Consider the following 27953-nt stretch of genomic DNA (forward strand, 5'->3'; position numbering starts at 1 on the left):
CCTTTCAGAATTTACCACCAAAGTGGAGCAGACAGACCAGAGGGTTACGGAGGTCGAACAGAGACTCGGAGAAGTCAAAGACCAGACTCGGGATCACACTACCATGCTAGGAGAAATGCAGAGATCCATTAATACCCTGCAACACAAATGCGAGATCCTGGAGTTTAAACACGAGGACCTTGAAAACCGGGCACGTCGCAACAACCTCCGCATTCGGGGGATCCCAACCTCCGTCGCGGACAACAGGCTGACAGACTACGTGGGGAGCTTCTTCGAGGCCTTACTCCCGGACCTGGATAAATCTCAGCTCTTGCTAGACCGGACCCACAGGCTACGCCCGCGCCAGGGAGGGGGGGTGGACTCGGACCCCCCCCCCAGATGTTATTACCAGGGTCCACTTCTTCACAACCAAAGAGGCAATTTCAGCGATCAGCCGTCAAGGGGAGGATATCACCTTCCAGGGCACTCCACTTCAGATTTACCAGGACCTCTCACTACTCACCCTACAGAAAAGGAGAGCACTCCGACCCCTGGCACTTTTCCTCCAGGACCAGCAGATCCGCTACAGATGGTTGTTCCCGACGGCTCTGCAGTTCACATACAAAGGCACCCTACGCCGGATTAGCCACCTGGAGGACGCAGAGAAAATCATGCACCCGACTTCGCCCCGAGAGCCCTCCACGCCGAACCCGGAGGGGGCTGGGGACCCTGAACCACTCCTCTCCCCAAAGCTTAGACGATCGTCATGGTCGACAACACAGCAGAATAGAAGGAGATGATCAGAGGCGCTCCTGCGTCCCCAAATACTAACATCATCCTAGCCCAAACTCACTTGGCCTCACCTAAATTTGGAACCACCACCTCACACCTAAACTGATAAGCCTCGGAGGCGGTGGGCCATACCCATGGCTCGTACCCATTCCAAGGATACTTTCCACCTCTGGTTCCTTGGAAACCCACAGTACACAATACTCGATGGGACAGTTGGCCCTGTTGGCCAAGGGTGCGTCCGTACTCACAATGTCGGCCCACCCGTCAGTTAAAGTTGCGGCCCCCTGTTGGGGTCCCGCGTTAAAACCTCAAGCGCAGGATGATACTCTAAAGACTCACAGTGGAAATGGCAGTTGAATCAGACCACCAAATCCTGAGGATTCTCTCCCTAAATGTTAATGGACTGAACTCCCCTAACAAGCGAAAAGCAATTCTACTAAAACTCCAGGACGAAGATGCTGCAGTAGCCATGCTCCAAGAAACTCATCTGCTGCCGGCGGATGTTACTCGGCTTCGCTCTCGGCTATTTCCGCTTCAATTTTTCGCCTCTGGAGCAAGCAAAAAGGGAGGCACTGCGATCCTTTTTAGAAAATTCTTGAACCTGCAGGTTCTGGAAACGAAAACATGCCGGGAAGGCCGTTATATAGCTGTCAAATGCCTCCTTCTAGGAAACCTATATACCTTTATCTCGGTGTACGCCCCTAACTCTGGTCAATCGCACTTTTATGACACCCTGGGCTCGTCTCTCGCCCGTTTCGTAGAGGGCCAAACGATAATCTGAGGGGATTTCAACGGGGTTCCTGACCCCATCAAGGACAGATCGCACCTCCACCCCCCTCCTCCCCCCAACTCCAAGCGATTTTACCCAAGCACTAAGCCTCCTCCAGCTGTTCAGGTCCTTAGAGATAGTAGACACACATGGCGGGTGCTTCACCCCACCGAAATAGACTACTCCTTTTACTCATTCGTTCAAACCTTTGAGGATCGACCTTTTCTTGACCTCCCCGCAAACCCTGGCCTTCATCAAGGAGGTATCCATCGGCACAAGTCATATCTGATCACGCCCCAGTGATCCTGGAACTCCGGGCCCAGAACCCCAAACTCGATAATCTACGTAAATGGTCCTTATACGACCCGATCCTGAATGATATGGCTACAAGAGACAAGATCGCACAGGGGATAAGAAATTTCTTTGACGAGAATCCAGCCTCAGACACCTCGCTGGCGAATAACTGGGACGCCATGAAGGCAGTGATTAGAGGAACCCCGATCGCCCAGGGAGCGGCCTATCGCCGGGATAGGCGACAGACTCGGATAGCTCTGGAAGATGAGCTGAAGGAAGCTGAGGCAGTCCTCAGGGGAAAAGGGTTGGTCCCCTACGACGCAGCGAATCATACTCATGGCGAGGAAGAAACTAGAAGCCCACTATGCGGAACGAACCGCACTGCTGATGGCGAAAGCCAAACAGTCGTACTACGCAAAGAACAAGGCAAACAGATTCCTGGTGGCCAAATTGGCCAAGCAGACGCGCATTAATACGATCACCGGCCTGCGAGATCCCAATGGGGTCATACTATATTCAGAACCCGAAAAGCAACGATTGGCAACAGACCATCTGACCCAAATCATGACGGCAACCCCACGGAACACACCGCAATAGATGGAATACCTGCAGAAGGCAGCATTGCCCTGTCTCCCTGACACGATGAAGAGCGAATCGGAGAAGCCCATTACAGGGGAAGAGGTTGAGGTCATTAAATCACTTAAAACACGGCCCCCAGGCCCGGACGGCTTTTCAACCAGATTCTATATGCTATTCAGATCCCAGCTGATTTCCCCCCCCCTAGTAACTTTGTTCAACTCCTTCACGGAAACGGGATCAGTAACCCCATCAGGAATCGACCACCATCCTCTTGCCCAAACCAGGAAAAGATCAGAGAAACCTGACCTCCCATAGGCCGATTGCACTTTTGAACATTGACGCAAACATACTCCAAAATTTTGGCGAATCGCCCCAGTCGCGTCCTACCGGAGATTACCCGCCCCGATCAGGCCGGCTTCATCTTACACCGCACGACAGGAGACAACATTCAGAGAACCTTGAACCTGGTAGACCTTGCCTCCCGGAACTCCCAGAAACTTATCTTAATGGCACTGGACGCGGCCAAAGCATTTGATTTTCACCTGGAGCACACCCCCGCAACTTTCAGAACTGGATAAAGGGTGGGTTAGAGACTATAGGCCAGCTATATACGGGAGAGAGGCCCCCCACATTTGAGCAATGTAAGGAAAAGTTCCAACTCCAGGAAAGGGACAGATTCACCTAGATCCAACTGCGCCACTGGTGCTTGCACCCTCAAACTCTGCAAGCAGCGACACGCCCTCCCACCGCCCTGGAACTCACACCTGGAGATCTTCCAGCTCGTGGGAAAGTATCCACTCTGTATAGGGGCTGCTTAGGTGACTTCCTGATCGCAAGAACTCGCTGCATGGCCCAGTGGGAGGCAGATCTGGGTCACCCAATAAACGACCAAACCTGGGTAGACATTTGGACCAGAATTCACGCCTCATCCACCTGCATCACCAATAGGGAATGCGCATATAAGATCATGTTACGGTGGTATTACCTGCCCCTTAGACTCCACCACATAAATCCACAATTAGACCATTCCTGCTGGAGAGGATATGGCCGCCCAGGCTCCTCCTTTCATATGTGGTGGGCTTGCTCAAAGATTCAGCAATTCTGGAAGACGTGTTTGGGAACCATCGCGCAAATCACCGGAACGGCGATCCCGCTGGAACCAGAGCCAGTCTTGTTAGGAGCCCCGATTCCCGCGATCTACCCACGCTCTGGGACCAGATCGAAACTACTCACATACTGTCTGCTAGCAGGGAAAACGGTGCTGGCCCGCTCCTGGAAATCCCCGGAAGGCCCTCACATGCCCCAATGGTGGACTAAGCTTTTGGATATTCTGATTGCGGAGAAGGTGACGGCAACGCAGGCTGGAACTCACCGATTCCAGAATATTTGGGCCCCAGTACTTGAATACGACCAGCGCTTCCCCGCTCTGACCTACAAACCCACCAGGGCTCGATGGATTCTGAAAGACCAAGTGATCCCTGGGGGAGAGACAGACTTTGAGGCGCAAAATAGGCGATCTAGGAGGGAGGAATCTACCTCTGAGGACCGAGGGGACGGTGGGATGGGGGGGCGCGGTGGCTGGAGATCGGGTGGAAAAAAAGGACTGGGGATCAACATGCCTGAATGATTGTTGCTGACAATGTTTTGTAATTATCAACCTGCCTTGATTTAAAATAAACAAGTAAAAAAAAAAAAAATGTTCGCTGCCACCAGCTTTCTTTAGGCACATAAAAATTTACAAAAATCCCAAGTGTAAAGACTAGGGTGATACAAATGAATCCCCACCGCACTGCATTGTAACATCCTGTGTGAAAGGTTAAAAAGTTATCTGAAAGATAAAATGCCAAAAGGGAAACCGTTTCCCAGTATTGATGGTCTGAAGCACTAGTCAGTTTCTCCAGAACAAAATGAGTAAAATGCCAGGCGTTTGAAGCTGAAGGCTGCACGTCCCTGTAAAAAGTCAAGACATGTTCGAAAACTAAAGCAAAAACATTGAGATACCTAAAACTATTGAGGAAAAGTTGCAAAAATAAATCTTTCCCAACAGTCCCCAAATACAAGCTACAAAGGCCTAGGAATCAGCTGCCACCAAACAGACTACTGGTTAAGTTTAATTCACCAAGGAAATATGGTGTCCCTTTATGGAACCATCACCGAGGCCCTCCCGCCCCCCCCAAGGTCGCTCAAAGGGCAAATTACTGAGAGTGATCCAGAATTAGGCCTTCGATGAGAAATGACTGGGTCAAACATTCAGCTAACCAGTTCATGGGGTTTATGTCAGAGCTAAAGTTTAGGACAAACACTAAGCATTCATCACATCTTTATTTCTGCAGGAGAGAACATAACCAATTCACTTACCATCCCCAAAGCCTTTGCAAACGATTCCATTGCAACAGACTCTTTGCCTGGTATTCTGCTAGCAAGGTGTGTTACAGCGTTAGCCATCAACATCTCAGAACAACCTGAAATTTAAAAAACATTGAGAGCTCGCTATGGTATGTTCATGCGGAGATTGCTTTTTCATCAATTGTCTATAACTGGTTAATTACCTCCACCAAAGACGGTCCTATTATCTTTAACCGTCTGGGCTAAAACGCAAAGCGCATCATGTAGAGATCTTTCTGCTTCATCAAGAATCTGCTGTGTAGCGCCACGTAACACTATGGTACAAGCTTCACCTATTAAGAGAAATTACATTTAATATTTATTAAACATGTGCCCTCACAGAAACAGATCACTTCAAATGTTGACTACAGGTGGTGATGCAAGTTTTACCTTTGATACAAGCCTATACTATGTCATAGTGGTAGCAGTGGCGTAGGAGCCAGGCTTATCTCAAGAGTACATGAGCAGTAGCAGAGATTACACAAAGGGACCACAATTACTGTGACTCGAGCAAACACTGACTCAAGGTTTTGGGTAGAAAAATATAAGTACATTTATTTTTAAACCATTCGTAATAAACACAACACTTCTACTAAACGTCAATAAAAACCACACGTGAAATATACTACAACTAACCAATTCACTTTGTAGGTCTCAAGGCAAGTACCCTGTGTTGGCATGAACCAGTGTTAGGCACAAAAACAAGTTACCGCGGATACGATTGTGATCACTTTTTGACAGTTCGGTCTACTAAACAAACTTGTATCCGTGACATGAAATGCTACCGGGGCAAAAACACACTTAGCACCTGAGATACCCAGAGGGAGTTGGAGGCAAAAATCACAGGCAATATTTTGGTTAGGCAGGCAGAATCAAGAAACACTCAGACAGGAGTTCAAAAGTCAAAGGGCCGGAGCCAGGGTCGAACGACACCAGGGCCAGTTGCCGAAGATCACACGGTCTAACAATTCACGATTCAACGGAGCCAAAAGTACTTCGATATTGTCAATGTTTGGAAGCAAAAGTAAGAAGGGAAGACAAGGTCAAGCCTTGGAAATGAGGAAATTCAACAGAACACAGGTGGAAAAAAGCAAAGCTGCTGGGGGATGCACTAGGTGAGGGGAAATTAGCCATAAATGAAAATTCTCCCCAACAGCTTGCTCGGCAATCGTCCAACACAATCTGGTTTATTTTAGGTGTCTGAAGGCAGGGTTAGATCAAAGAAACCACAACAAGTGGAGGGTAAGCACAACCTAAGAGCGGAAAGAAGCGGAAAGAAGCCTATGGTTTACTTTCCAATTACTCCCTCGATTCACGCATTGACCCCACAACAGTCAAAGTGCCCTCTCACTTAAGAGTCATCGTAGTTCCTCCCAGCTTTCTGGTCTTAAGAACCTGGCCATTAGGGAGATTTATAATTTGTATGCTTCATCCCCTCTCCTAATGAGACCCCCCCAGCACTTTTTGCTGGACTTCTGGACCTTTTTCTGTAATCCTGAATGGGTGGAGCCTATTTCCACTCATTCATTCTTATGGGGTCTGTTTTTTGGAACCATTCTTTGTATTATTACCTGTCCTATGGAGTTTACTTTTCGCCATAACTCTTTAAGGCATCTGTATTTTACTATTGCAGCATACAGCTCATATGGGCAGTGTTACTGGGGACCCTTTGGGTCCTCAGAGATTTTCTTTATCCTAGAGCAACTACAGTACTTAAGGATAGTGCGAGACTTAGTATCTCTCCCAAGACTTTATATTCTGAGATACTGGCACACACCTTCTGTGGCATGCTAAATCACCAAGTACCTTTTTGGGATGGCACAGCCACTTCATACACCCTCAGGTGACTTTAGTAACTTGGACACTGGATATTAATCAGACCCTCCAGCTTATAGCTATTTAGCGATCCCGCAAAATGCCGCGAAAATGGCCATTTTGTGCAAAATGCAGCAAAAACTGCTGTTTTGTGCAAAAACAGCAAAATAACACATTTTAAAAAGTAATCTTTAAAAATGACTGTTTAAAAAGAAAATACTCAGGGTGCCAGGTTCTCCAAATGTTTTTTTTGTTTTTTTTTAACAGAAGAAATGAAATGCGCCAACACATCTCATCACTTGCACCCCAAAAAAGTGCAGCCCAATCCACAAGGGACACATGAATGGGCACATTTTATATGCACGCCCATTCAAATGGCCTTTTTCACCTCTTCATCAAATAAAGTGGCGTTTCTGCCAATTTAAAGGCGCATCCCTAATTTCCAAGCAAGATGCACTTAAATTGTAGGCAACCCTACGCGAATGTCGGGCTGCCACTGCATGACATGGTCTTTCCTGATCCTGTCATGCATTTCTTTTAAGGTATGAACCGCTGCTGTGTCGCTTGCATTTCTGTTCCTCAAACAGGATAAACATTTATTTTTTGGGTCGCATTTTACAGTGGCAGGCCCCTGGAGGGCCTGCCCCTGTGAAAGGTGCTGGGAGCTTGCAGAAAACTGTCGGGAGAGCGGTTCTATTCAAGGTACTGTCCATTTTGATAAAAAAAAAACAAAAACAAAAAATAAAAAAAAAAAATCGATCGAATGGTACAATTTGACCTATTTCGTCCAGTACTATTCGATCGATTTTTATAAATACCGAACATGTGTCGCGGGGGTGTCACCCGCTCCCCATGTTCAGTATTTTTGGTCTGGGTTGGTTGCGGAAGTGTTTTCCCCTTTTTCCTAAAAATATGAGGCGGGGACAGAACGAAAAAGGGACCCTCCCAGAGTCGGATCCGACCCGCGTTAGAGGGACGGATCTCGCACTGCAGGGGAAGCGGCAGCGACCAAGCAGTTAAGTAAGGTGGGGGGTGGTGGTGAAAGGTACATTTTGGGTTGTTTGGCTGAAGTGCAAATCAATTTGCAGCAAAATTGACTACGGTCAATTCCGCCGCAAATCATTACACTTCGGTCAAACAACCCAAAAACTGGCCAGCGCACAATTTGCGCTACAGCTCAAGCCTGTGGAACTGCACCGTTCCCTTTGAGAATAAGGTGACCTGCTCATTTCCAAAAATGGGTCTAAAAATAGCATATCCTCCGTTCTTTTTTTAAATGCCCCATTTTGAGGATCTGGGTCAAAAATCTACATTTAAAAAAATAAAAAAATGGTTACACTATGAGAGAGAGTGATGGGTGAGATGTGAAGTGAAAGGCAAGAAAGCAGAGTGAGAGCAGTGGGTCAGAGGAGGAAGCACTGCACAAGAGAGCAGAGGATGCAGTGATGGGGTCGGCCAGAAATCTGAGCGAGCAGAGGTACAGAAAGTAGAGGGAGCGTGTGGTCAGTGAGCCAGAGAGGAAGCGGTTGGCCAGAAAGAGGCAGTGAGCTGCAGATTGGGAAAAAGGATGAGGGAAGAGTGCGATAGAATGGGAGAAAGGATGCAAGAAGCAGCACAAAAGAATGAAGGACTGTATATTGCGGGAGGACATGTAGAGTGTAAGGTGCGAGTTGGGAGTAGGATTTGGAGAGTGGCAGGGGCTGGGCAGTGCAAATTGTGACTTGACAGTGTGACAAAGAACGTGAGTATTTGTATGACAGAGCGAGAGGTTAAGGAATGCAAGTTGTGATGGGGAGTTGGTGAGATGTGTGTTGGTGGGATTGGGGAACATAGAAAGGGAATCTTTTCAGCATTACAACTGATAATGATCAATTTAGTTAATACTATTAAATAGGCATGCACATTAAACCAAAAATGTAGCCAAATCAAACACTGTTCTGTCAAGCCAGAGACAGCTGGGACTCTTCCTATTAAATTAATACAAAAGATACATAATGATACCCTGGCTCTCTTGTAGCCTTGCACTCAGCCTATTTCCTGCAATGTGGCAGTCTTGCACCCTCCAGCTAATACAAAATGTCCTGCAAAAATGCTGCAATAAACAAAGTTTTGTGCCGCAAAATTTGCCATTTGATGCCGCAAAATCCTGGAAGGTCTGTATAGGGGACACCTTGCCTCAAGGGTGCTGTTGTCTATATTCCTATGCATTTAGGAAATATTCCGATTCCACCTTAGAAAACCTTGAGTGAATAGTGTCCAGTGCCTTCCATAAAGCCTGAAATAGCTGTGCATCCCATATCGAGATGTGGCCATTGGTGTCATGGGTATCAATGGTAGTCAAGTAACAGTTAAGAGTGCTTTTGCATCAACATTTATGACAAATGCCATGAACTTTCCAGAGCTTAAGCAACAATACATATTTACAGAACTTCAAGACTCACCCATAGCTACGCCTGAAAAGTGAATCAACTTGTCTTCCCCAATTAGGACTTCTTCAATAAGCTTACAACTGCCCAATTTGACCAATTCTGGGTGATCAAACGTTGAAGCGATTTCACCACCTATAAATGAAAGTATTAAAAACATCTTCATTTTGAGACATCGTAAAGAGCCAAACACCAAGTGAGTTTTAACCAAGCAAGATTACAAATGAACAAGTTAAAACTCCCAAGAGACTAAGCAATAATGCTTCACTATTTAGCTTTAACAAATGCATTTACGATTGAAAACAATCCTTAGGGTGCCCTATATAGAAATATTTGCCTCACGCTAGTAATCCTGCTTTATTATGCCATTTGTTCATAGAATAAAGCAAATTAGTTTTTGAACAATCATGAATTCCGTTTGGAAATGTTGAGATCGATTAAAAAATAATTAGCCCCTGTGGAGAATTTTGGGAGGCCTGTTAAAGGGAATTGGCACAAACTGAAATTTCCCCTAACGCGAGACACCCCCAGCACTTTTGCTGGACTCTGGGATTTTAATCTGAGTGAGTTGAATATTTTACCACTCATTCTTTTTCTCTGTCTGGGCATCTTCTTTACTGTTTTTAAACTGCATGCATTTGTTAGGCAAAGTTTGTATGCAGTACCCTCTGGGACCGATACATAACTGACCACAGGTATAGGAATAAGCTTGTACTACACAGTTTTGTTAGCGTGTTGAGCAGCCAGGCTCATCTCAAGAGGGGTCAGTGTGAGCTGTAGTGGAGTTAGAGATTTACAGTTACAGGTATTCAAATAAACTCTTACACTCAAGGTTTCTTGCATAAACAATTTATCAGTCAGTTAGAATAAGCCTTCTTCAGAAGGGAGCAATATAATAGTAACTCTTAGTTTCTTAATCAGTAAAGATCCTTTTGGGATGTCCCAGTGTTGGGGAGAATTTTCATAAATGTGCCAATTCCTCTGACCTTAGAGCCCTCCAGCTCTTTTGCTGAACTTTTCCATTCAATGCGTTTTCTGTATTGTTTCTTTTGGTTATGGAGTCTGACCACCCCCCATAGGCATCTTCATTTGTGTCACAGCACCCTCAGTGCAGTGGCACAGGGAAACCTTTTCAGGCTTTCCCAAGGTTTAAATACCTTCTCTGGGATAAACCGTTTCCCAGAGTAAGTGAAGTGAAATTTACTTTACTAGTCTTTTTCAAATTCCTAGACCCAGCACACCCCATTTTAGAAAAGAGTGCTGGAGGGGTTACTTAGTATCCCCTGTGTCTAGATACTCATGTAGCAGTCGACTGCTACCCTTTTCTCTCGAAATGGCTGTTGGCAGTGGTTTTACAACGAACTACCATGATTTTTCCCAGACCGTGAACACCAGTAGCGTTAAATCGTAGGAGCCATGTTTTTCAAGATGGCGTCTGAGCTCCCTCTGTAAAAACATTTTTCGCCATTTCTTTGTGGAAAGGTCCTTCTAGAGTTTTGCTCTGTGCACCAAACCAGGTTTGGGTACTTTGTTCTTTTGCCTTTGGCAGGCTTCAGGAGTGAAGACCGCCTCTGGCGCCCGAATGTCTGGGGTGGGCAGGAAGTGAGGGAGATGCCCGAAACTCCCTGTGCTTGGTCTCCTAGGAGACCCAAATGCACTCTGTTGATTGGCTGGCTGTCCGGCAACGACAGCCACCCTGCTGGGTGAGTGACAGCTAGGCTGGAATGAATGGGAGATAACTGAATATAAGGAGTCTCTTGGCTTGGAAGGCAGAGTCGACCACTGGAATGAAAGAACCGAAGACGAGCTTGAAGAGGACAGCTGCTGCAACTCCTGGACCTTTGGTTTGCCCGGTGAAGCCCTGCTGCAGGTCTGAATCACCAAGTTCACTGCGATAGAAAAGCCCCTTCAAAGACCACTTCTCCCTTTGAGTTGGTGGGACCAACTAACTAGACAATAAGCCACCGGGACACCTTATCTCGGAGCTGGTTGAATTTCCTAAGAGTGCTGCAGGACACCGTATAACCAGGGACCGGGACACCAGTTTGTGTGCTTTACTCACAGGAACCGAAATTGAAGTTTGCGAAGTGCCAACCTTTGACCAGTCCCAGTGCAGTGAAGGAGTGCCCACGACTGAGGCCCTGAAACAGCGAGATCTGCAGGAACTGCCAGTAACAAGTCTTCAGCTGCATCTTTTTCTTCATTGGTAAGGTACTGTGAAATGAGACAGTACTTGCCTCTCGCGGTGAAAGTGCTTGAAACTTTTGCAACTCGCAGGCCTAATCAGCTTGTGACCCAACATACGATTCCTTTTTACAAACTACTTCCGCCAACTTCGGCAGAGACTTTTCCGTTTACTTAGCAGAACTGCTTTATCCTATCCAAGACTTCAGCCCATTGACTTTGGCCTAGCCTATTGAATCGAATCTTCTGGTGAACTCAAAATATCTGCACTGTCTAAGAAATAATTGTATTCTTATTATGTTCTGATAACCTATGCTTTTGATCCTTCAAAGTATTCTGAATGCCTCTGAAATAGAGTGTACAGTACTGAAGTATTTGTGTATGATCGTCAACTGCCTCCTTCTAGTGAATGTTTTTATAATTGACAGTTGAATTAATAAATTAATATTTACTTAAATTAATAAGTATTTAACAAAGAAACCTTGAGTGTAAGTTTATTTGAACACATGTGATTGTAGAACTCTATCATTACTGCTCACATTGCTCTCGAGATAAGCCTGGCTGCTCAGCTCCGCTACCAAAAATTGTAGTACAGACTTATACCAAAGGTTGGGTTTGCATACACCTGTAGTCCTAGTTGTGTGTAGTGGTACCAAAAGGGTACTGCATACAAACTTTGCCTAACAGGGTCTGGCATGGATTCACATGCTCATGAATAAAGAATACATAGCAGTACACACATGCACAACCATGGGAGGTAGCAAGGCATAACATTAAGCATCTCAACATTAAGCATCTCTTATCGGCTCACCAGGCTCACCTTCAAGCGAACAGGTTGCGCAACACTGCTTGGCCGAGACTGGACTCCTCCCTGGAATCCCTGTCGACGCAGTAGAACTTCGTGAAAGTGTGGGTCGACCTCCATGTAGCAGCCCTGCAGATGTCAAGCAGGGGCACACCAGACAGGAACACTGAAGTAGCAGCGATCGCTCTGGTTGAATGGGCTGTCGGATGGCCAGGCACCGGTCGGTTTGCCAACCGGTGACAATGGGTGAGGCAGCCGGAGAGCCACCCGGAAATGGAAGCCTTGGAGAGTGCCTTCCCATGATTCACAGGGCCAAAGTTCACAAAAAGTTACAACATCTTCTGAAAACTTTGTGCGGTCCACATAGAACACAGCGCTCTAGCCACATCCAGCGAGTGCAAAAGTCCTCTCAGCCGGCGACAAAGGAGTCAGGAAGAATGCAGGTAACACCAAGGGCTCGTTTAGATGAAAGTCTGACAGCACCTTGGGCATGAAGGAGGGGTGCGTCCGTAGCACCACCCTCGTCTCGTGGAATGTCAAATAAGGTGGTTTACAAGAGAGGGCCTAGATCTCTCCCACTCGTCGTGCGGCGGTGATGGCCACAAGAAAAGCTGTTTTCCCACGACAAATTTCAGTGGCACCGAATTCTTAGGCTCGAACCGAGGACCCATGAGCCTAGTAAGCACCACATTGAGCTCCCACGCCAGGGACGGAGCCTTCATCGGCAGGAACGAGCAAAATAGTCCTTTGATGAACTCCTTGACCAATCGATGCAACCATAAGGATGATTGGCCAACAACAACAAATACAGAAACACCTTCAGAGCAGTGACTCTCAGGGTCGATCTTCTGAGTACGGCACCAAACAGCAAACCTCTTCCACTTGTGGCCATAGCATTTGAGAGTAGATGAAGCTCTGACCTTGGCGAGCACCTCCTTACAATCCACTGGGAGATTGTAACCCCCAAACTCTAGTTGGTGCAGAATCGCGCCTCCTTCCCTGGCGAGAAGATCTGAGACTGCCGGAAGCTCGACTGGAGGGGACGCCGACATGTCCAGAAGGTCCGGGTAGCATATCTGTCTCAGACACGCCGGTGCAACGAGGATCATCCTTCACCGGGACCGTCTGAGTTGATCGACTAGTCGAAGCAGCAACGGAGGGAACGCATACAGAAAAAGGCCATCCCAGGGGAAGAGAATGTGTCCCCCATGCTCCCCAGCTGGGGCAACCTGCTGGCGAACCTCCGGCACTTGGTCGCCGTCACAAATGAATCGATCTGGGCATTGCCCCACCTGTGGAACAGGTTATCCACTTGGTCGCGTCGAAGTTCCCACTTGTGGCAAGAGCGCAGCTCCCTGCTGAGAGAGTCAGCAGCTGTTCTTCACTCCTGCCAAATGAAACGGGATGAGGAACATCACCTGGGCTACGGCCCAGTGCCAAAGGTCATGCGCCTCTTTGGAGAGCGCCGGGGATCTGGTTCCCCCTGCTTCTGGGTGTAGAACGTGACGGATGGAAGGACTTGAGGGCCCAAAACACTGCCCGCAGTTCCAACATGTTTATGCGCAACGTCTTCTCCTCCATTAGAAACAGGCTTCTTACATGAAGACTTCCGGTGGGCACTCACCATCCTTCCAGGGAGGCGTCCGTCGTGACGGTCTCCTGATGAGATGGGGTCTGGAAGACTGTGCCTACATACAGATGTGCGTGCACTCCTCACCACCGTATTCCTCGACAGAAATTGACAGTGATCTTGTCCTCGAAGCTTCCCGACATTTGTATGTATCCAACGGGCGTCGAGGAATTCCTGCAGTGGACACATACATAGCCTGCACAGTCGAATTAGGTGTATGCATAACAGCATCATGCAAATTAGGGACTTGATGGACCTCACCCTTGCACCTTGTCCAGGAAGGCCGCTATCCTCTCCTCTGGAAACGCCATGCACAACACTGTTGAGTCGAGCTCCCAGAAACGGCCTGTCCTGCAATGTAGTCAAGCAGGTCTTTGCATAGGTTTATCGAGAACCCCAGGCCTGTCAGGAGTGTGGACAACAGCGATGTCCTTTTAGCTCGCCCCAATGAGCCAGTCATCCAGGTAAGGGTACACATGGATCCTTGTAGACGCAACTGCGCCGCCACCTGCGCCAGACACTTGGTGAACACGGGTGGCACCGACTTCAATCCGAAGGGAAGGGCCTTGAATTGGTAATGTTGCCCTTGAACTACGAAGTGTAGGTACCTGCGGTGGCCCTTGTGTATGGGAATGTCAAAATAGGCATCTTCCAAGTCCAGCGACAATAGAAAATCCCCCCCCTTCCAGCTGTCCTAGCATGTGCTGAAGAGTCACCATCCGAAACTTTTGAGCCTTGACGAACTTGTTTAGACGGCGGAGGTCCAGTATGGGCAACTGCCGGTCTTGTTTCTAACGAGGAAGTAATGAGAGCACACGCCAGAGCATCTTTGGGACGCGCTTGATCACAGAAGCTGAGGGACATGGTTTTCCTGACCGGCCACTGGTGGTATCTGGGGACACTGCTGTTGGAACTCTAGGATGTGTCCGTGAGCGAGAGCGTCCAGCACCAAACAGTCGGTGGAGATGGTCTTCCACACACTGATTAACTTCGCCAGCCGGCCTCCCACCAGGGTGCACGGGTGGGGGCTAGACTCAATGGCCAGTTCAATCCTGTTGACGTTGAAGCGCCGCCTTGGGGGTCCTGGTGACGACAACCACCTCCAGACTTGGCACGGCCCCTGTGGGTCTCCTGGGCCAACCAGCGGGACTCCTGGCTCTGAATCCTTTAGAAGAACCTTGGGATTTTCCTTCAGAGGTCTGAAAGGACGGCTGTTGCTGAAGTGTGCCCAAGGCACGAGCCATCTCAGTGTCCGCCTTGATGGCCTGAAGAGACTTGTCCACAGTATTTCCGAACAAATTGGTTCAGTGGAAGTGCATGCCCAACACCTTTGACTGAACATCCTGGCGGAAAGTGGCCCTCAGCCAACCCCGTCGACGAAGGCAAACGCTGTTGCCCATTTGGCAGAATCCCGTGTCTGCGATGTCCGTAGCCACTGTAATGGTGTGGTCCGAAGCTACCTCGCCTTCCTGTAGAATCCCCAACGCCTCAGCCCTCTTGTCGTCGGGAAGGAAGTCCAGGATGGGGGCCATCTTGAACCAAAGTTCCCTGTCATAATCAGCTGCAAGGGTGTTGGCAGCCTTGATGGCCGCCGCTGCCGACTTGATCTCTCTTCGCCCCTCGGCATCCAACTTCTTCCCCTCACTGTCGGGGGGGGGGGGAGGGGAACAAGAGGCTGCTGAGGACAAGCCTGAATACTCCTTGGCTGCTGCCGAAAAAGCCCAGAGGCAGCTGGGACCGTAAGCACTTGGGCGCAAGGCCAGCACCCTGTATTTCTTAACATAACGGTCCCTCTTCGCTGGAGCAGACAAAGTGTTCTTCATGCGGGACAGCGCCTCGTCCCAAATGTCATCCAAGAGTGGGAGTGAAAGCATGGTCTCCCTCTTTCTTCTCCTCAGGGACGAGCTGGAATAGTTCTGAGGCCCTGGCGATCATGGCGTGGAACGAGCCAATCTCGTCGGGCAGTGAAGATCTGGCAGACGGAGACGGGAGATATCCTGCAAGCCGCCGTCATAGTTTGTACCAGTGCCAGTCGTCGCTGTGCCCGGTTCAGTCTCATCCCTCTTTGGGGGAGGGGTTGCGGGGGGTTGGGGATGCGACCTCTCCTCCAATAGTCCCGGGCACAGCGGGTGGGGCCGTTGGCACAAGATGCATCCTTGTCTGGATTTCCGAGCATAGGGTATGCAGAGCTGTGAGAATATTCACCGAGATATCCCCGAGTGGTTGCTGAGGTGGTGGTGGTGAGGGCGTTTGCGGCTTCGGCTGGTCCTCCGAGCCCTCAATGCCCTCTTGCTTCGAGTGTCTACTCGTCACCTTAGTTGTCGGGATCCCTCCCGTGGGGCCAGCTCCTGACACATTGTCCCACCTGGCGGAGCGGGAGGCTTGAGCTCCTCCTCTGAGAAGTCAGTTCTCTGGAGGACTACTGTGCTCCCCCACCCCCCTTCTTTGCTACCAGGGTAAACGGTTTTGGTGAAATGATAAGCATCAACTTCTCTGGTCTCTTTTCTGTGGGCTGAAAAGAGGATTCCTCCTGGCAGGCAGGGATACTCTTGCTTTTGGGGCTGTGCCCTGCGGATCCACTACGGCAGCCTTCGCGAGGGCCGCTGGCACTCCTTCAATGGAAGTTTAGGCCTTCTGATGCACCTGGGCCTTCACAGCCTTGTCAGAGTCTGTGGCCTTCACCATAAAAGGGCAGGTCGGGCCCGCTTCCCCCTTGGCCTTCTCTGCAGGGCCAGTCTGGGTCCTCTCCAAGAGCTTACCCGGATGGTCCGACTTCCTCTTTCAAGATCCTGAACGTTGGCTCGTGGTCGAAGACGCTGTACTCGCCCTGGCCGCCAAGGAGCCCTTTGCACAGTACTCCCGGTGGCAGTGGACTCGCTGTGCTTTGCCTTATGTTGGGCCCCCGCAGCAGGGGCGCCCTCAAAGGTCTTCGAAGACCGCTCAACCTTCTAGGCAGGAGGTGGCATGCTGCCGGGACTCACCCAGAGCAGGGGCCTTGGCCTGCAACCACTTGTTGAGCAGTTTATCGGTCTGCGTATGTTTGGAGTTTGAGGTGTATGCAGAAAGGGAAATTGTTAGTAGGGTTGGTTAGTTTGCGTCTCTATACTGAATTGAGGCGCTCTGCTTGCGTAGTCTCCCCTGATGCGGCTTTCCATCGTGCAAGGCAATGCTCTGTCCTGACCTGGGTCTGACTGGAATACAAGGTACCTTACTCTTCTGGCCCCCACCTCCAACATGCTCTCTCATAGCTCCCCTTATCCTCCCTTCATACTCCTGTGGCCAGTGCATCTGCAAATGTCGACCTCTCAGGTAATGTGGTGATTGCCAATATCTTGACAATTCCACACTACTGTGGTACCTGGCGGTAACTAAGGGGAGGGCGAAAGTGTTGGTGGGATTGTCTGGGATAGTTGACTCAGTCCAGTCTATCCGATGTCCCCCGTCCAGGTGCCGTGGGAGCTGCCCTCTCGGGTCGGGGATGTCCGTGTCCTTTCCGGCTTAGTCATCCTTTTTCCGGTTTCGGTTTCAAGATTTAGTCTGTGGTGTTGGAAGAGCCAGGTTTTTAGTGATTTCCTGAATTTTAGGTGATCTTCAGTGTTTCTTATTTCTTTTGGGATGTTGTTCCAGGTTTTTGCGGCTAAGTGGCAGAAGGCAGGTGCCTCCAAGTTTTTTCTTAAGGTATGGTTTGACTTCCAGGTGGATTTTGTTGCTTGATCGGAGGGGTCTCGTTGGTTTGTAGACTTATTTTCTTTTGTAGGAATTCTGCTCCTTGTCTGCCGATTGTCCTTCAAAACAATGTGCATAATGCACAGGGCAATCAGAAATGACTCGCAGCAATCTGGGTCCCCTCCGAGTCCTCCCAGGTCAAGGGACGTATAACATTCTTACACGCTGTTAGGGAGAATTCTCTGTTTAGGCTGAATTTCCTAACCTAGTGAGTCCCCCAGCAGCTTTGCTGGATTTCTGGAGTTTGTTTTTTTCCATCCTGCCAAGAGTGAGACTCTTTTCCTCCCACTCTTGGACATGAATGTGTGTAATTCCTTTGAACGTCAATGTGTTCTATGGGCTATGGGGTCTTTTACTCCATAGGGTCTCATATGTTTTTCTATGTGTGTTACACCGCACCCTACGTGGCGTAACACTGGGGCGTCCTAGCGGACCTCCACCATAGACTCCATACCCGGGGACTGACTGTCTCCCCGGGCATGTAAAGTCACCATTGGCTTTACTATACCTAAATTTACTAACAGAACTAGTACAAACCATCTTATTGTGGACATACTAATAGGGGTAATTCGATTACTCCTGGATCTGTTACTCGAAGGGGGCACTGTCCCGTCCCCCCTCGTCGAGTTTTGGCTGGTGGAAAATACTTATTATGTTCGACCCCGAACATAACCCTATGGGATTCGTCCCATTGTTGGGGATTGATACCTTTTCTCGTTAATCTCTAACGTACCACCGATCTACTTATCTTCAATAAGTTTATCGGATGGTATTTTCTGCCAGAACTCGGTTTCTAAAATGGCGTCTGCGTTCGTCTGTGACTCCTAAACCAAAGGTCGAGCCCTTTGTTCCACTTTTGCCGGGCTCTGTACAGAGACCCTCCAAAGTGGTGCCATTCTGTTTGGGTTATCACAGGGATGTGGGAGGGGGTTTAGGCACCCTGGACCGAGTTGCCTTGCCAACTCCGGTCGCACTCTGGAGTGATTGGCCCAAGTGGTGAGCCTTCCCGCTCACCACTTAGCATGTGTTGATTGACAGCTAGGCTGAATGAATGGGAGTTTTCTGCATAAAAGCAGGGCTTTTGGGACTGGGTCTTCAGAAGTCACAGGACCTAAGAATCCGACGAGGGTAACGCTGAGCCGACCTGCACGACGACACCTCCGGTGGAGCCCTGCGGAACCGACTCACCACTTCCAAACGACAGAGGAGATCTCCCTGCCGGAGAGACTCTTTCCCCTGACTGGTGGGAACAACCAGTCCCCTTTGCTTTTTATTCGCCTCAGGACGCAGTGGTCGAATTGTCCGTGCAGAGCACCTCAGCAACCGGATAGCCACTACCCCTGTACCGCGACCAAAAGGTGGTGCCTTGTGACAGAGCACTCCGTGGCTGGTCTCTTCCCTGGTGGTGCACCGGACTTCACTTTTCTTCGACGATGAGATCATCTCTACTCTTGGCAAAGACCCGACGTGCATCCACCACCAGGAACAACTGCCCCCGCCGGAGCTGCCCTCCACAACAAGGTACCGTGTCCGCCTGGCTTCCCTTTCGATCGGTTCGAGTGAGGTGTCTGAATCCTCTCCTTTCCGTTGGGTCGCCTCCAAGCTTTTCTCCTTTATTGTTCTGAACTGGTTCAATCTGCCGATAACAATTTGCTACAAAGACTTGAATATCTCCACTAGAGACTTTTTGGGACATATCGCCTTGCCTCTCTCCGAGTGGGCCTGGCCTCTGAACTTTACGATCTATTGTGATTCTTGTCTTCCTGCCTTGCATTTTATCCATGAAGTATTGAACTGTGTTGATTTCGTAACCGCCTATCTTTTTCTCTCCCGTCCTAACTAATATTAGAGTGCCATCTAGGTTGAGGTATAGACCTCTGTCTGTAAATAAGTGGTACCGGTAGAACCTAGACTTGTCAAAATATTGCTAGGGGGATTGATTGTTTCTTCTTTGTAGAATAATTGTGTTTGATTTGTTTGCCGTGAAAGTGCCATAGTGTTTTTGATAGATATTTTGTTATAAATAAATACCTTAATATCTTTACACTAAGCCTCGTTGCGTGTTTGCTTGTCTTGCCGTGAAGAATTGCCCTATTTTGTATACTCCACATACTGCTCAACTCTTCTTGAGGGAAGTCTGACTGCTCAGCCACAGCTACCAAGTGAATCTGTGTGGTACAGACTGCTACCAAGTGGGTTCACCGTCAAACACCTGTGGTCCTAAATCTTTTGCAGTGGTCCCAGAGGGAACTGCACAGGTTTCCGCCTAACACACGCATGGGAGGGGATTACCAGAGGCCAGTGGGTGCTGAAGAGCAGGTCCCATGATAACTGCAACGAGTTCAGCCGGCAACCTCAATTCAGACCAAAGTCCAGATGTCTAACACCGGAACACCTGCACACCTGAAGATCCTGCTGCAAGAGGTCAAGATCCTGCAGGAAACGGGCTCAAAGCCATCCCCGTTCTACAGGTAAACAAGGGTATTTATTCAGTGTACTTCCTTGTACCCGAAAAGGATCTCACCGTGCGCCCTTTGCTAGACTTGAGCCCAGTGAACAATTTTGTCAAACTACAAAAGTTTCGAATGATAATGCTGCAAGAAGTAATCCCTCTGCTAACGCAAGGGGATTACATGGCAACATTGGACATGAAAGATGCATATTTTCCTATTTCAATGCTGCCGGCACACAGGAAATATCTAAGGTTCATCATAGAGAACAAATACTCCCATTTAGGCATTGCCTCAGCCCCAAGAGGATTTACAAAGGGGCTGGCATGCATCCCAGTATATTCTTACTGGGACGACTGGCTCATAACAGGGGACTCCTACGGAAAATGACCGTCCAACACCCAAAGGACGATAGACTTCTTCAGTCTGGGATTCTCCATAAAAGAAGAAATCCAGCCTATACCCAAGCCAAGTCAAGCAGTTTCTGGGGGGCGCTAATTCAGACAGAAGACGTCCTCGTCTTCCCCTCCAACGAGAGGGTCCAATACATGCGGTTTCAGATCTCTTAGTATGTAGCCAGTCAAGAGGTGACAGTATGCAAGGCCATGCGGTTGAGGGATGATGGCATCCTGCATATACTTGGTCCCTCATGCACGTTTGCGCATGTGCCCCATGCAAGAGTGGCTCAACAGCCAGTGGTTGTCAGGCCGCCGTACAAACGGACAATCTAGTGGTTGTCTCAGCAGTCCTTGTTCTCTCTGCAGTGGTGGTCGAGGGAAAACTGCTTGAAGTGGAAAACGTTCACCACCTCCGCAGTAGAAGCCACTCTCATGACAGACATCTCTCACGGGCTGGGGGTTTCTCACCTTCAGCAGCCACACACAGCATTTGGTCCACAGCAGTAGCATCCAACCACAAACCTGTTGGAGCTGTTAAAGCAGATCTGCCTTCCTGCTTGCCGCTCTGTTTCCCTACCTAAGGAGCCCTCCAGCCTCTTTTCCTTTGCAGATGGGGAGCAGGTGCAAGTGGATCTAGGTCACCTGGCCTAAGCCCTGCCCACCTGGTGACTCCCTGCCTGCCGCTCTTTTTCACCACTTAGCAAGCCCCGCCCACCTGGTGCCTTCCTGCTTCCCGCTCTTTCACCACTTAGCAAGCCCCGCCCACCTGGTGCCTTCCGTCACCATCACCGTCTTGTGGCCAATGCTGGATTTGACTTTTACAGACTTCATTCACGGTGCGTCACTCTTTCTCAACTCTCATGCTGGACTTCCTTTGCATCTTGTACTCATGGTGGCCCTGAATCATTCTATTCCCATCTTCATCTTGTATCCTGGCTTGCAACATTATGTGTTACTACTGACTTCGGTAATTGTATTCACTCTCCACTCTTGCTTCGACTCTTTTTGACTGCTTACTCTGTTCTCTCCTCATTTCCCTTCTCCCTTTTCCCATCTCCTCCCCTTACTTTCTTCTATGCACTTACTCTATCAGAATTGTCCCTGGACCTAATATGATAACAACCTCGTCCGTTTCCTCCACCCTCCCATTACTGTTTTTTCCTCCCCACCATCTCTCCAGCACTATCTGAAATGTCATCAGGCCTAGTATGATAGTCGCTTGTTTTGTTCCTCCCCTCCCTTTCTGCACCCCTCTCCCTCACCTTTTGTTTTTCTCCGGCTCTACCAGAAATGTCGTCAGGCCTAGTACAGTAGTCGCCTGTCTGTTTCCATTTCCTTCCCACTCCCCCCCCCCCCACCCTTCCTTATCTATGTCTTAGCTCTTGCACTATCTGAAATGGCGTCAGGCCGAGTACGATAATTGCACAGCCTTACTGTTCATGGCCTGTAAGAATGTGGTTGTATTTTCCCTTGTTCCCTGCCTTGAAGCGCTTTGAAATACATTGTGTATAGGCGCTATATAAAGAAACAATCATATCAAAGGTGTTCAAAGCTCTGAAGGCTTTTCAGACACAGTTGCAGGGAAAGACGGTACCGGTCCCGACAGACAGCACCACGGCCATGTACTAGGTAGTACACAAGCAAGGGGCCACTCACTCTACAGTGCTATCCAAACTGTCCCAGAACATTTGGAAGTGAGATCTCAAACACAAGATGTTACTACCGTCGCAACATGTTCCAGGGGAACTCCATCTTCTGGCAGACCAGATCAGCAGAGACTTCCCACTACCCTTAGAGTACGAATGGCGACTAGACAAAGTCTCAGTTTTCACAAAATGGAGCTTCCCAGAGATCGACTTGTTTGCAACTCTGGAGAACTCACAATGCCCAGATTACTCTTCCAGGTATCCTCCAAACCGATCCAAGGGTAGCGGTCTCTGGATAACATGGTCAGGGAAATTTGTTTACGCTTTTCCTCCGACTCCCCTACTCAAGATTGTGCACAAGATGCACCAGGAAGCGGTCACCATGATATTGGTGGCCCCGCCAACCCTGGTACTCCCAACTGATGGAGGTCACTCCTCCGATGAAACTACCTTGCCCATACAACAAGCTATCTCGGTACAAGGGGGAAACACTTCATCCATGCCCGCAGACTCAATTTAGCGCCCTGGCTCCTGAGGTCATAGATTTTGGGCATCTCCAACTTCCTCAGAAATGCATGGATATACTTAGAGAAGCAAGAAAGCCTAGTACCAGACATTACTACTCCAATAAATGGAAACACTTTGTCATCTGTTGCAATTCCAAGAGCATCAATCCCATGGACTGCTCTCCTACTCATACTGTACTATACCCGACTCACCTACTACACAGGTCTAGTTTTTAATTCCCTGAAAGTCCACTTAGCTGCACTTTCAGCCTATACCACATCCCAGGGAAAGGTGTGGTGAAAGATCCATGAAAGCTTGAAGAATGCATCCCCCCTATTTCTAACCTGGCTCCCAGATGGGACATAAATGTGGTATTAACCAGACCATTCCGACCACGCCGCTGCCAGGTGAGCATCTGCCCCCCCCCCCCCTATAGCCCCCTCTAGGTGCCTGAATCCGGCCCTCAATCTGTATTTTAATCCCTCCCGCACCCAAGTGCATCATGCTCCTTGCAGGCCCCTCCTTTGTCCATCCTCCCTCTGAGCCCTCCCACCTCCCCTGATTGGATGAACCCATTCCATGCTCTGAGTGAATTAGCACTGGCTGTGTGTGTCCCAACTTCGACCGTGATGCTGCCAGGTGAGCATCTACCACCCCCCCCCCACCCCAAGGCCCCTAAATCCGTCCCACAATCTGTATTTGAATCCTTCCCGCACGCGCGTGCATCATGCTCCTTGCAGGCCCCTCCATTGTCCATCCTCCCTCTCAGCCCTCCTACCTCTCCTGATTGCTCAATCCCAGGTCATAAGTGACCCTACCAGGGCAGCCCGCGTGGCAAAGGGCCCGCGTGGCAAAGGGCCCGCGTGGCAAAGGGCCCGCGTGGCAAAGGGCCCGCGTGGCAAAGGGCCCGCGCGGCAAAGGGCCCGCGCGGCAAAGGGCCCGCGCGGCAAAGGGCCCGCGCGGCAAAGGGCCCGCGCGGCAAAGGGCCCGCGCGGCAAAGGGCCCCAAGGCAAAGGGCCCCAAGGCAAAGGGCGGCTCCAACAGAGGCGGCTCCAAATAGTGTCTGCAGGTGTCCGCAGGGGAAGCCAGCGACCAGCCGTCAACCAGCAGCAACCACCAAAGGAAGTGTGGCATGGGCGGGGAGTAGAGCAATTACTCTACTCCGGAAAACCCAGCCATTCAACTTCACCTTACCTCTGAATTGTGAATGTTAGCTATGCCTCTCCTACTTAGAATTGTGAACAGTAGCCTGTGAGTAGACGAAGCAGAAAAATGGATGGAGTGGACTGAATGAATGGGGTGGAATGCAATGAGTGGAACCGCTGTAACCGCCCACTCGTATCACAGTACACCCGTTCCCCATGTTGCCATATATCTGTATCCCCTATATATGCCATCTATATGTATCCCCATATATGAGAATGCATTACTTACCGTAAAGGCATTTCTGATGATTGTATCTGCTTAGATTCACATGCTGTGCATAGGTCCGACATCCAGTGGTCACTGCGGAGTATTGCATTTTGTTTTTCGTAGTCGAAAAGGGGACGTCGACAAGGCGTGTCTGAAACACTATCCCTATAGTGACGTGCGTTGTACCCACAATCCCTCACGCGTCGAGGTCCCTCTGTTTGTATTTTTCTGCCCTGAGGGAGCCTTCTAGACGTGAGTGAGTACAGAAAAGAGAGAGAGATATATAAAGGAAGTCTATGTTCCTTCCATCCGAGCGGGGAGGAAGGGCGGGCGCATGTGAATCTAAGCAGATACAATCATCAGAAATGCCTTTACGGTAAGTAATGCATTCTCTTCTGATGTTTGTTAATCTGCTTAGAATCACATGCTGTGCATAGACTAGCGAGCAGTACCCGGAGTTGGCGGTGGGTTATGAGAAGGAACAGTAGAGAAAAGGTGTCGTAATACTGCCTGTCCCACCTGGGAGTCAGATCTAGACAGTAGTGTTTTGTAAAGGTGTGCACAGAACTCCAGGTAGCCGCTTTGCAGATGGACTCAAGGGGAACATTTGCAATGAATGCTATGGATGCCCCCGTGCCTCGAGTAGAGTGTGCTCTTGGCCTAAAGGGCAGTTCTCTCTTAGCAAGAGTATAGCAGAGAGTGATGCATTGAACAATCCATCTAGAAATAGTGGATTTTGAAACTGCATCTCCTTCTCTTCCTGCTGCCACCGAGACGAAGAACTGATTAGTCTTCCTCAGTGGTCTGGTTCTTTCCATGTAGAACATGACCGCTCTGCGTACATCTAGTGTGTGCAGAGTCCTTTCTCCCAAATTGGAAGGATTTTGAAAGAACGTTGGTAGTTCTATAGATTGGTTTACGTGGAATTTAGAAATAAATTTCGGAGCAAACCTAGGGTGAGTGCGTAGAACCACTTTATCTTTGTGAACTGTAACGAAGGGGTCTAGAATAGAAAGAGCCTGAAGTTCACTTACTCTCCTGATGGAGGTGATAGCTATTAAAAAAGCAGTCTTAAGCGTGAGGTGTTTAAGAGATGCTTTGTGCATGGGTTCGAATGGAGAGCCCATGAGTCTGGTAAGTACCACATTAAGGTCCCATCCGGGAGCTGGGTCAGCTATCGGGGGGTGTATTCTCTTTACTCCCTCCATGAAGGCCTTTATAACAGGGATCCTCCACCACGACACTTTGAGTTGGGAAGTGGTGTATGCAGAAAGTGCAGCTAGGTGGACTTTAATGGAGTTAAACACTAGACCTGAATCCAATAGGTGGGTCAGGTATAGGACCACATGTGTGGGAGAGCAGTCAATAGGGTTGATGCTTTTACTCCTGCACCAGATGACAAATCTTTTCCACTTGCTAGAATAGCAGTGGCGAGTGTTCGGTTTTCGGGCTTCCCTGAGGATGTCCATGCATCTTTGCGGGAGTTGTAGATGTCCGAACTCTATGATCTCAGGAGCCAAGCTGCTAAGTTCATGTTCTGGGGGCATGGATGCAGAGTCCTGCCTTTGTCCTGAGACAGCATGTTGTACGGGCAGGGGAGTTTTACTGGGGGGGATAGAGACATCTCCATCAAGTGAGCGAACCATGGTTGTCGTGCCCACATTGGGGCCACTAGTATCATGGTCACTTGTTCCTGGTGCATCTTGTGCACCACTTTGTTGAGAAGGGGAGTCGGGGGGGAAAAGCGTAAACAAATTTCCCTGACCATTGCATCGACAGACCGTTCCCCTTGGATTGGTTCTGGGGGTACCTGGAGGCGTAACTTAGGCATTGTGAGTTTTCCAGGGTTGCGAACAGGTCTATTTCTGGGAATCCCCATTGTGTGAAGACGTCGAAGACGATGTCTTCGTGCAGGCGCCATTCGTACTCTTTGGGCAGGGGGAAATCTCTGCTGAGACTGTCTGCTAGCAGATTGAGTTCCCCGGGTACATGTAGTGATAGTAGGAACATGTCCTGTTTGAGAGCCCACTTCCATATATTCTGGGCCAGCTTGGACAGGCCTGGAGAGTGGGTGCCCCCTTGCTTGTTGATGTAGTACATGGCTGTGGTGCTGTCTGTAAGGACCATTACTGTTTTGCCTTGTAGGTGTTCCTGGAAGGCTTTTAGCGCCTTGAACACAGCTAGTAGCTCCAGTAGATTTATGTGTTTGGATGCTACGTTCGGAGTCCACACTCCGTGAGCAGTCTGATGGGATAGGTGCGCCCCCCATCCTGTGAGGGATGCGTCTGTGGTTAGAGTGGCTTCCGCCGCGGGTGTGGCAAAGGGTTTCCCTTTTTCCATGTTTTCCTTTGTCCACCACCGTAGCGAGAGAACTAAGGCCTGCGAGACCACAACTAGATCCTCCCATAGTCCGCTGGCCTGACACCACTGGCTGTTGAGCCACTCTTGCATTGGGCGCATGCGCAGGCGCGCGTGAGGTACCAAATAAATACACGACGCCATCATTCCTAGCAAGCGCATTGCTTTGCGTACCGTCACCTCTCGACCGGTTACATATTGAGGGATTTGAAACAGCAAGGCCGTCCTTTGTTTGAATTAGAGCCCCTAGGAATTGTTTGATTTGACTGGGGTCTAAACTGGACTTCTTTTCGTTGATGGAGAAGCCCAACTGGAACAAAAGGTCTACTGTCTTTTGGGTATTGGAGAAGCATGTTTCGTAAGAATCCCCTGTTATGAGCCAGTCGTCGAGGTAAGGGTAAACTGGGATGGACAACCTGCGCAGGTGGGCCGCTGCCACTGCCAGCACCTTCGTGAATACCCTTGGTGCTGATGCTATGCCGAAGGGTAGCACTTTGAACTGGTGTTTGCCCTCTATCATGAACCTGAGGTATTTTCTGTGCGCTGGCAACATTAAAATATGAAAGTATGCATCTTTCATGTCCAATGTTGTCATGTAATCTCCCTGAGAAAGCAGTGGGATTACTTCCTGTAAGGTTACCATACGAAACTTTTGGGGTTTGATAAAGTTGTTCGCTGGGCGCAGATCTAATACAGGGCGCATGGTTAGATCCTTTTTGGGTACAAGGAAGTACACTGAATAAATACCTTCCGTTACCTGAGATAGAGGCACGACCTCTATGGCTCCTTTTTCCAGTAGTTGTTGTACTGGTAGTGGGCTTAGAGATCTGGTCGAGAGTCTTGATAGTGTCGAACTCTTTTTTAGCCATCTCTAGGGCTTCATCTACCGCTTTTCCGAAGAGGTTAGCGTCCTCGACAGGTTTATTTATCAAAGACGCCTGTGTCTCTGGTTTAAAGCCTGAGTTGCGCAGCCATACATGGCGCTTTAGGAGTATTCCTTGTACCAAGGAACGTCCTGCTGTTTCTGCCGCGTCCTGAGAGTTTTTAACAATGCTCTGGTTCACTTGGGTTCCTTCGCCAATAGTTGACAGTAGGCGTGTACGTAAAGGCTCCGGTGCTTCCTCGGCGTCTTTTCGCAGTTTGTCCCACTGCGCGTCTGCGTAGCTTGCAAGCAAGGAATTGTTGTTGGCAATTCTTGCTGAGAAGGCAGCCGAGGAAGTAACTCTTTTTGCAAGGGCATATAGCCTCTTGCCCTCCTTGTCAGGGGGTGCCTCACTGGTGGAAAGTGGTACCCCTGCCCTCTTTCTAGTATTAGAAACCACTAGGGAATCAGGAATGGAATGTCCCCTAATGTAGAGGGGGTCTGAGGGTGAAGGAGTGAAAAGTTTTTCAATCCGTGGATTGACCCCTCTGATCATAGCGGGAGTGGACAGCGAAGGTATGATCCTTCTCTTTACTGAAGCGAGGAGTGGAATGGTCTGGCTGACCGGGGTTTTTTCCTTAATCACTCTTTCTACAAAGTCCAATTCTGGAGAGAGTTCCCCGGTGTCGAGTTCGAAATGCGCTGCTGCTCTGCGCAACAGTGCATTGAACGTCGGCTGATCGTCAATTGGAGACGTGTTTCTAACTGGAGAATTGTCCGGAGGAGTTAGGTTTAGGACATCAGTGTCGGAATACACTGATGGTGATTGCCAGGGGTGTGAAGGTCCCTCTTCTGGGTTAACCCCGAAGCCTTCTTCTATAATGTCTGTTCTGTCTTCCAGGCATTCCTCCTGGTTCTGTTCTTCATTGTCCATG

The 27953-nt window shown here is 49.2% G+C and overlaps 1 protein-coding gene across 1 annotated transcript in view; it reads right to left on the reverse strand.

The window, feature by feature from the left end:
• The window catches only part of CCT2 (chaperonin containing TCP1 subunit 2), a 404766-nt gene that overhangs the window by 70537 nt on the left and 306276 nt on the right, over positions 1-27953 (reverse strand). Inside the window, exons 11-13 of the mRNA XM_069629411.1 lie at positions 9055-9174; positions 4963-5091; positions 4772-4875 (exon numbers count right to left, since the gene is read on the reverse strand). Of these exons, the coding sequence (XP_069485512.1) occupies positions 4772-4875; positions 4963-5091; positions 9055-9174 (353 nt within the window). The remainder of the gene's footprint in view (positions 1-4771; positions 4876-4962; positions 5092-9054; positions 9175-27953) is intronic.

Source organism: Ambystoma mexicanum, chromosome 12, assembly GCF_040938575.1.
Source record: "Ambystoma mexicanum isolate Mex_15411 chromosome 12, UKY_AmexF1_1, whole genome shotgun sequence".
Classification (NCBI taxonomy): Eukaryota; Metazoa; Chordata; class Amphibia; order Caudata; family Ambystomatidae; genus Ambystoma; species Ambystoma mexicanum.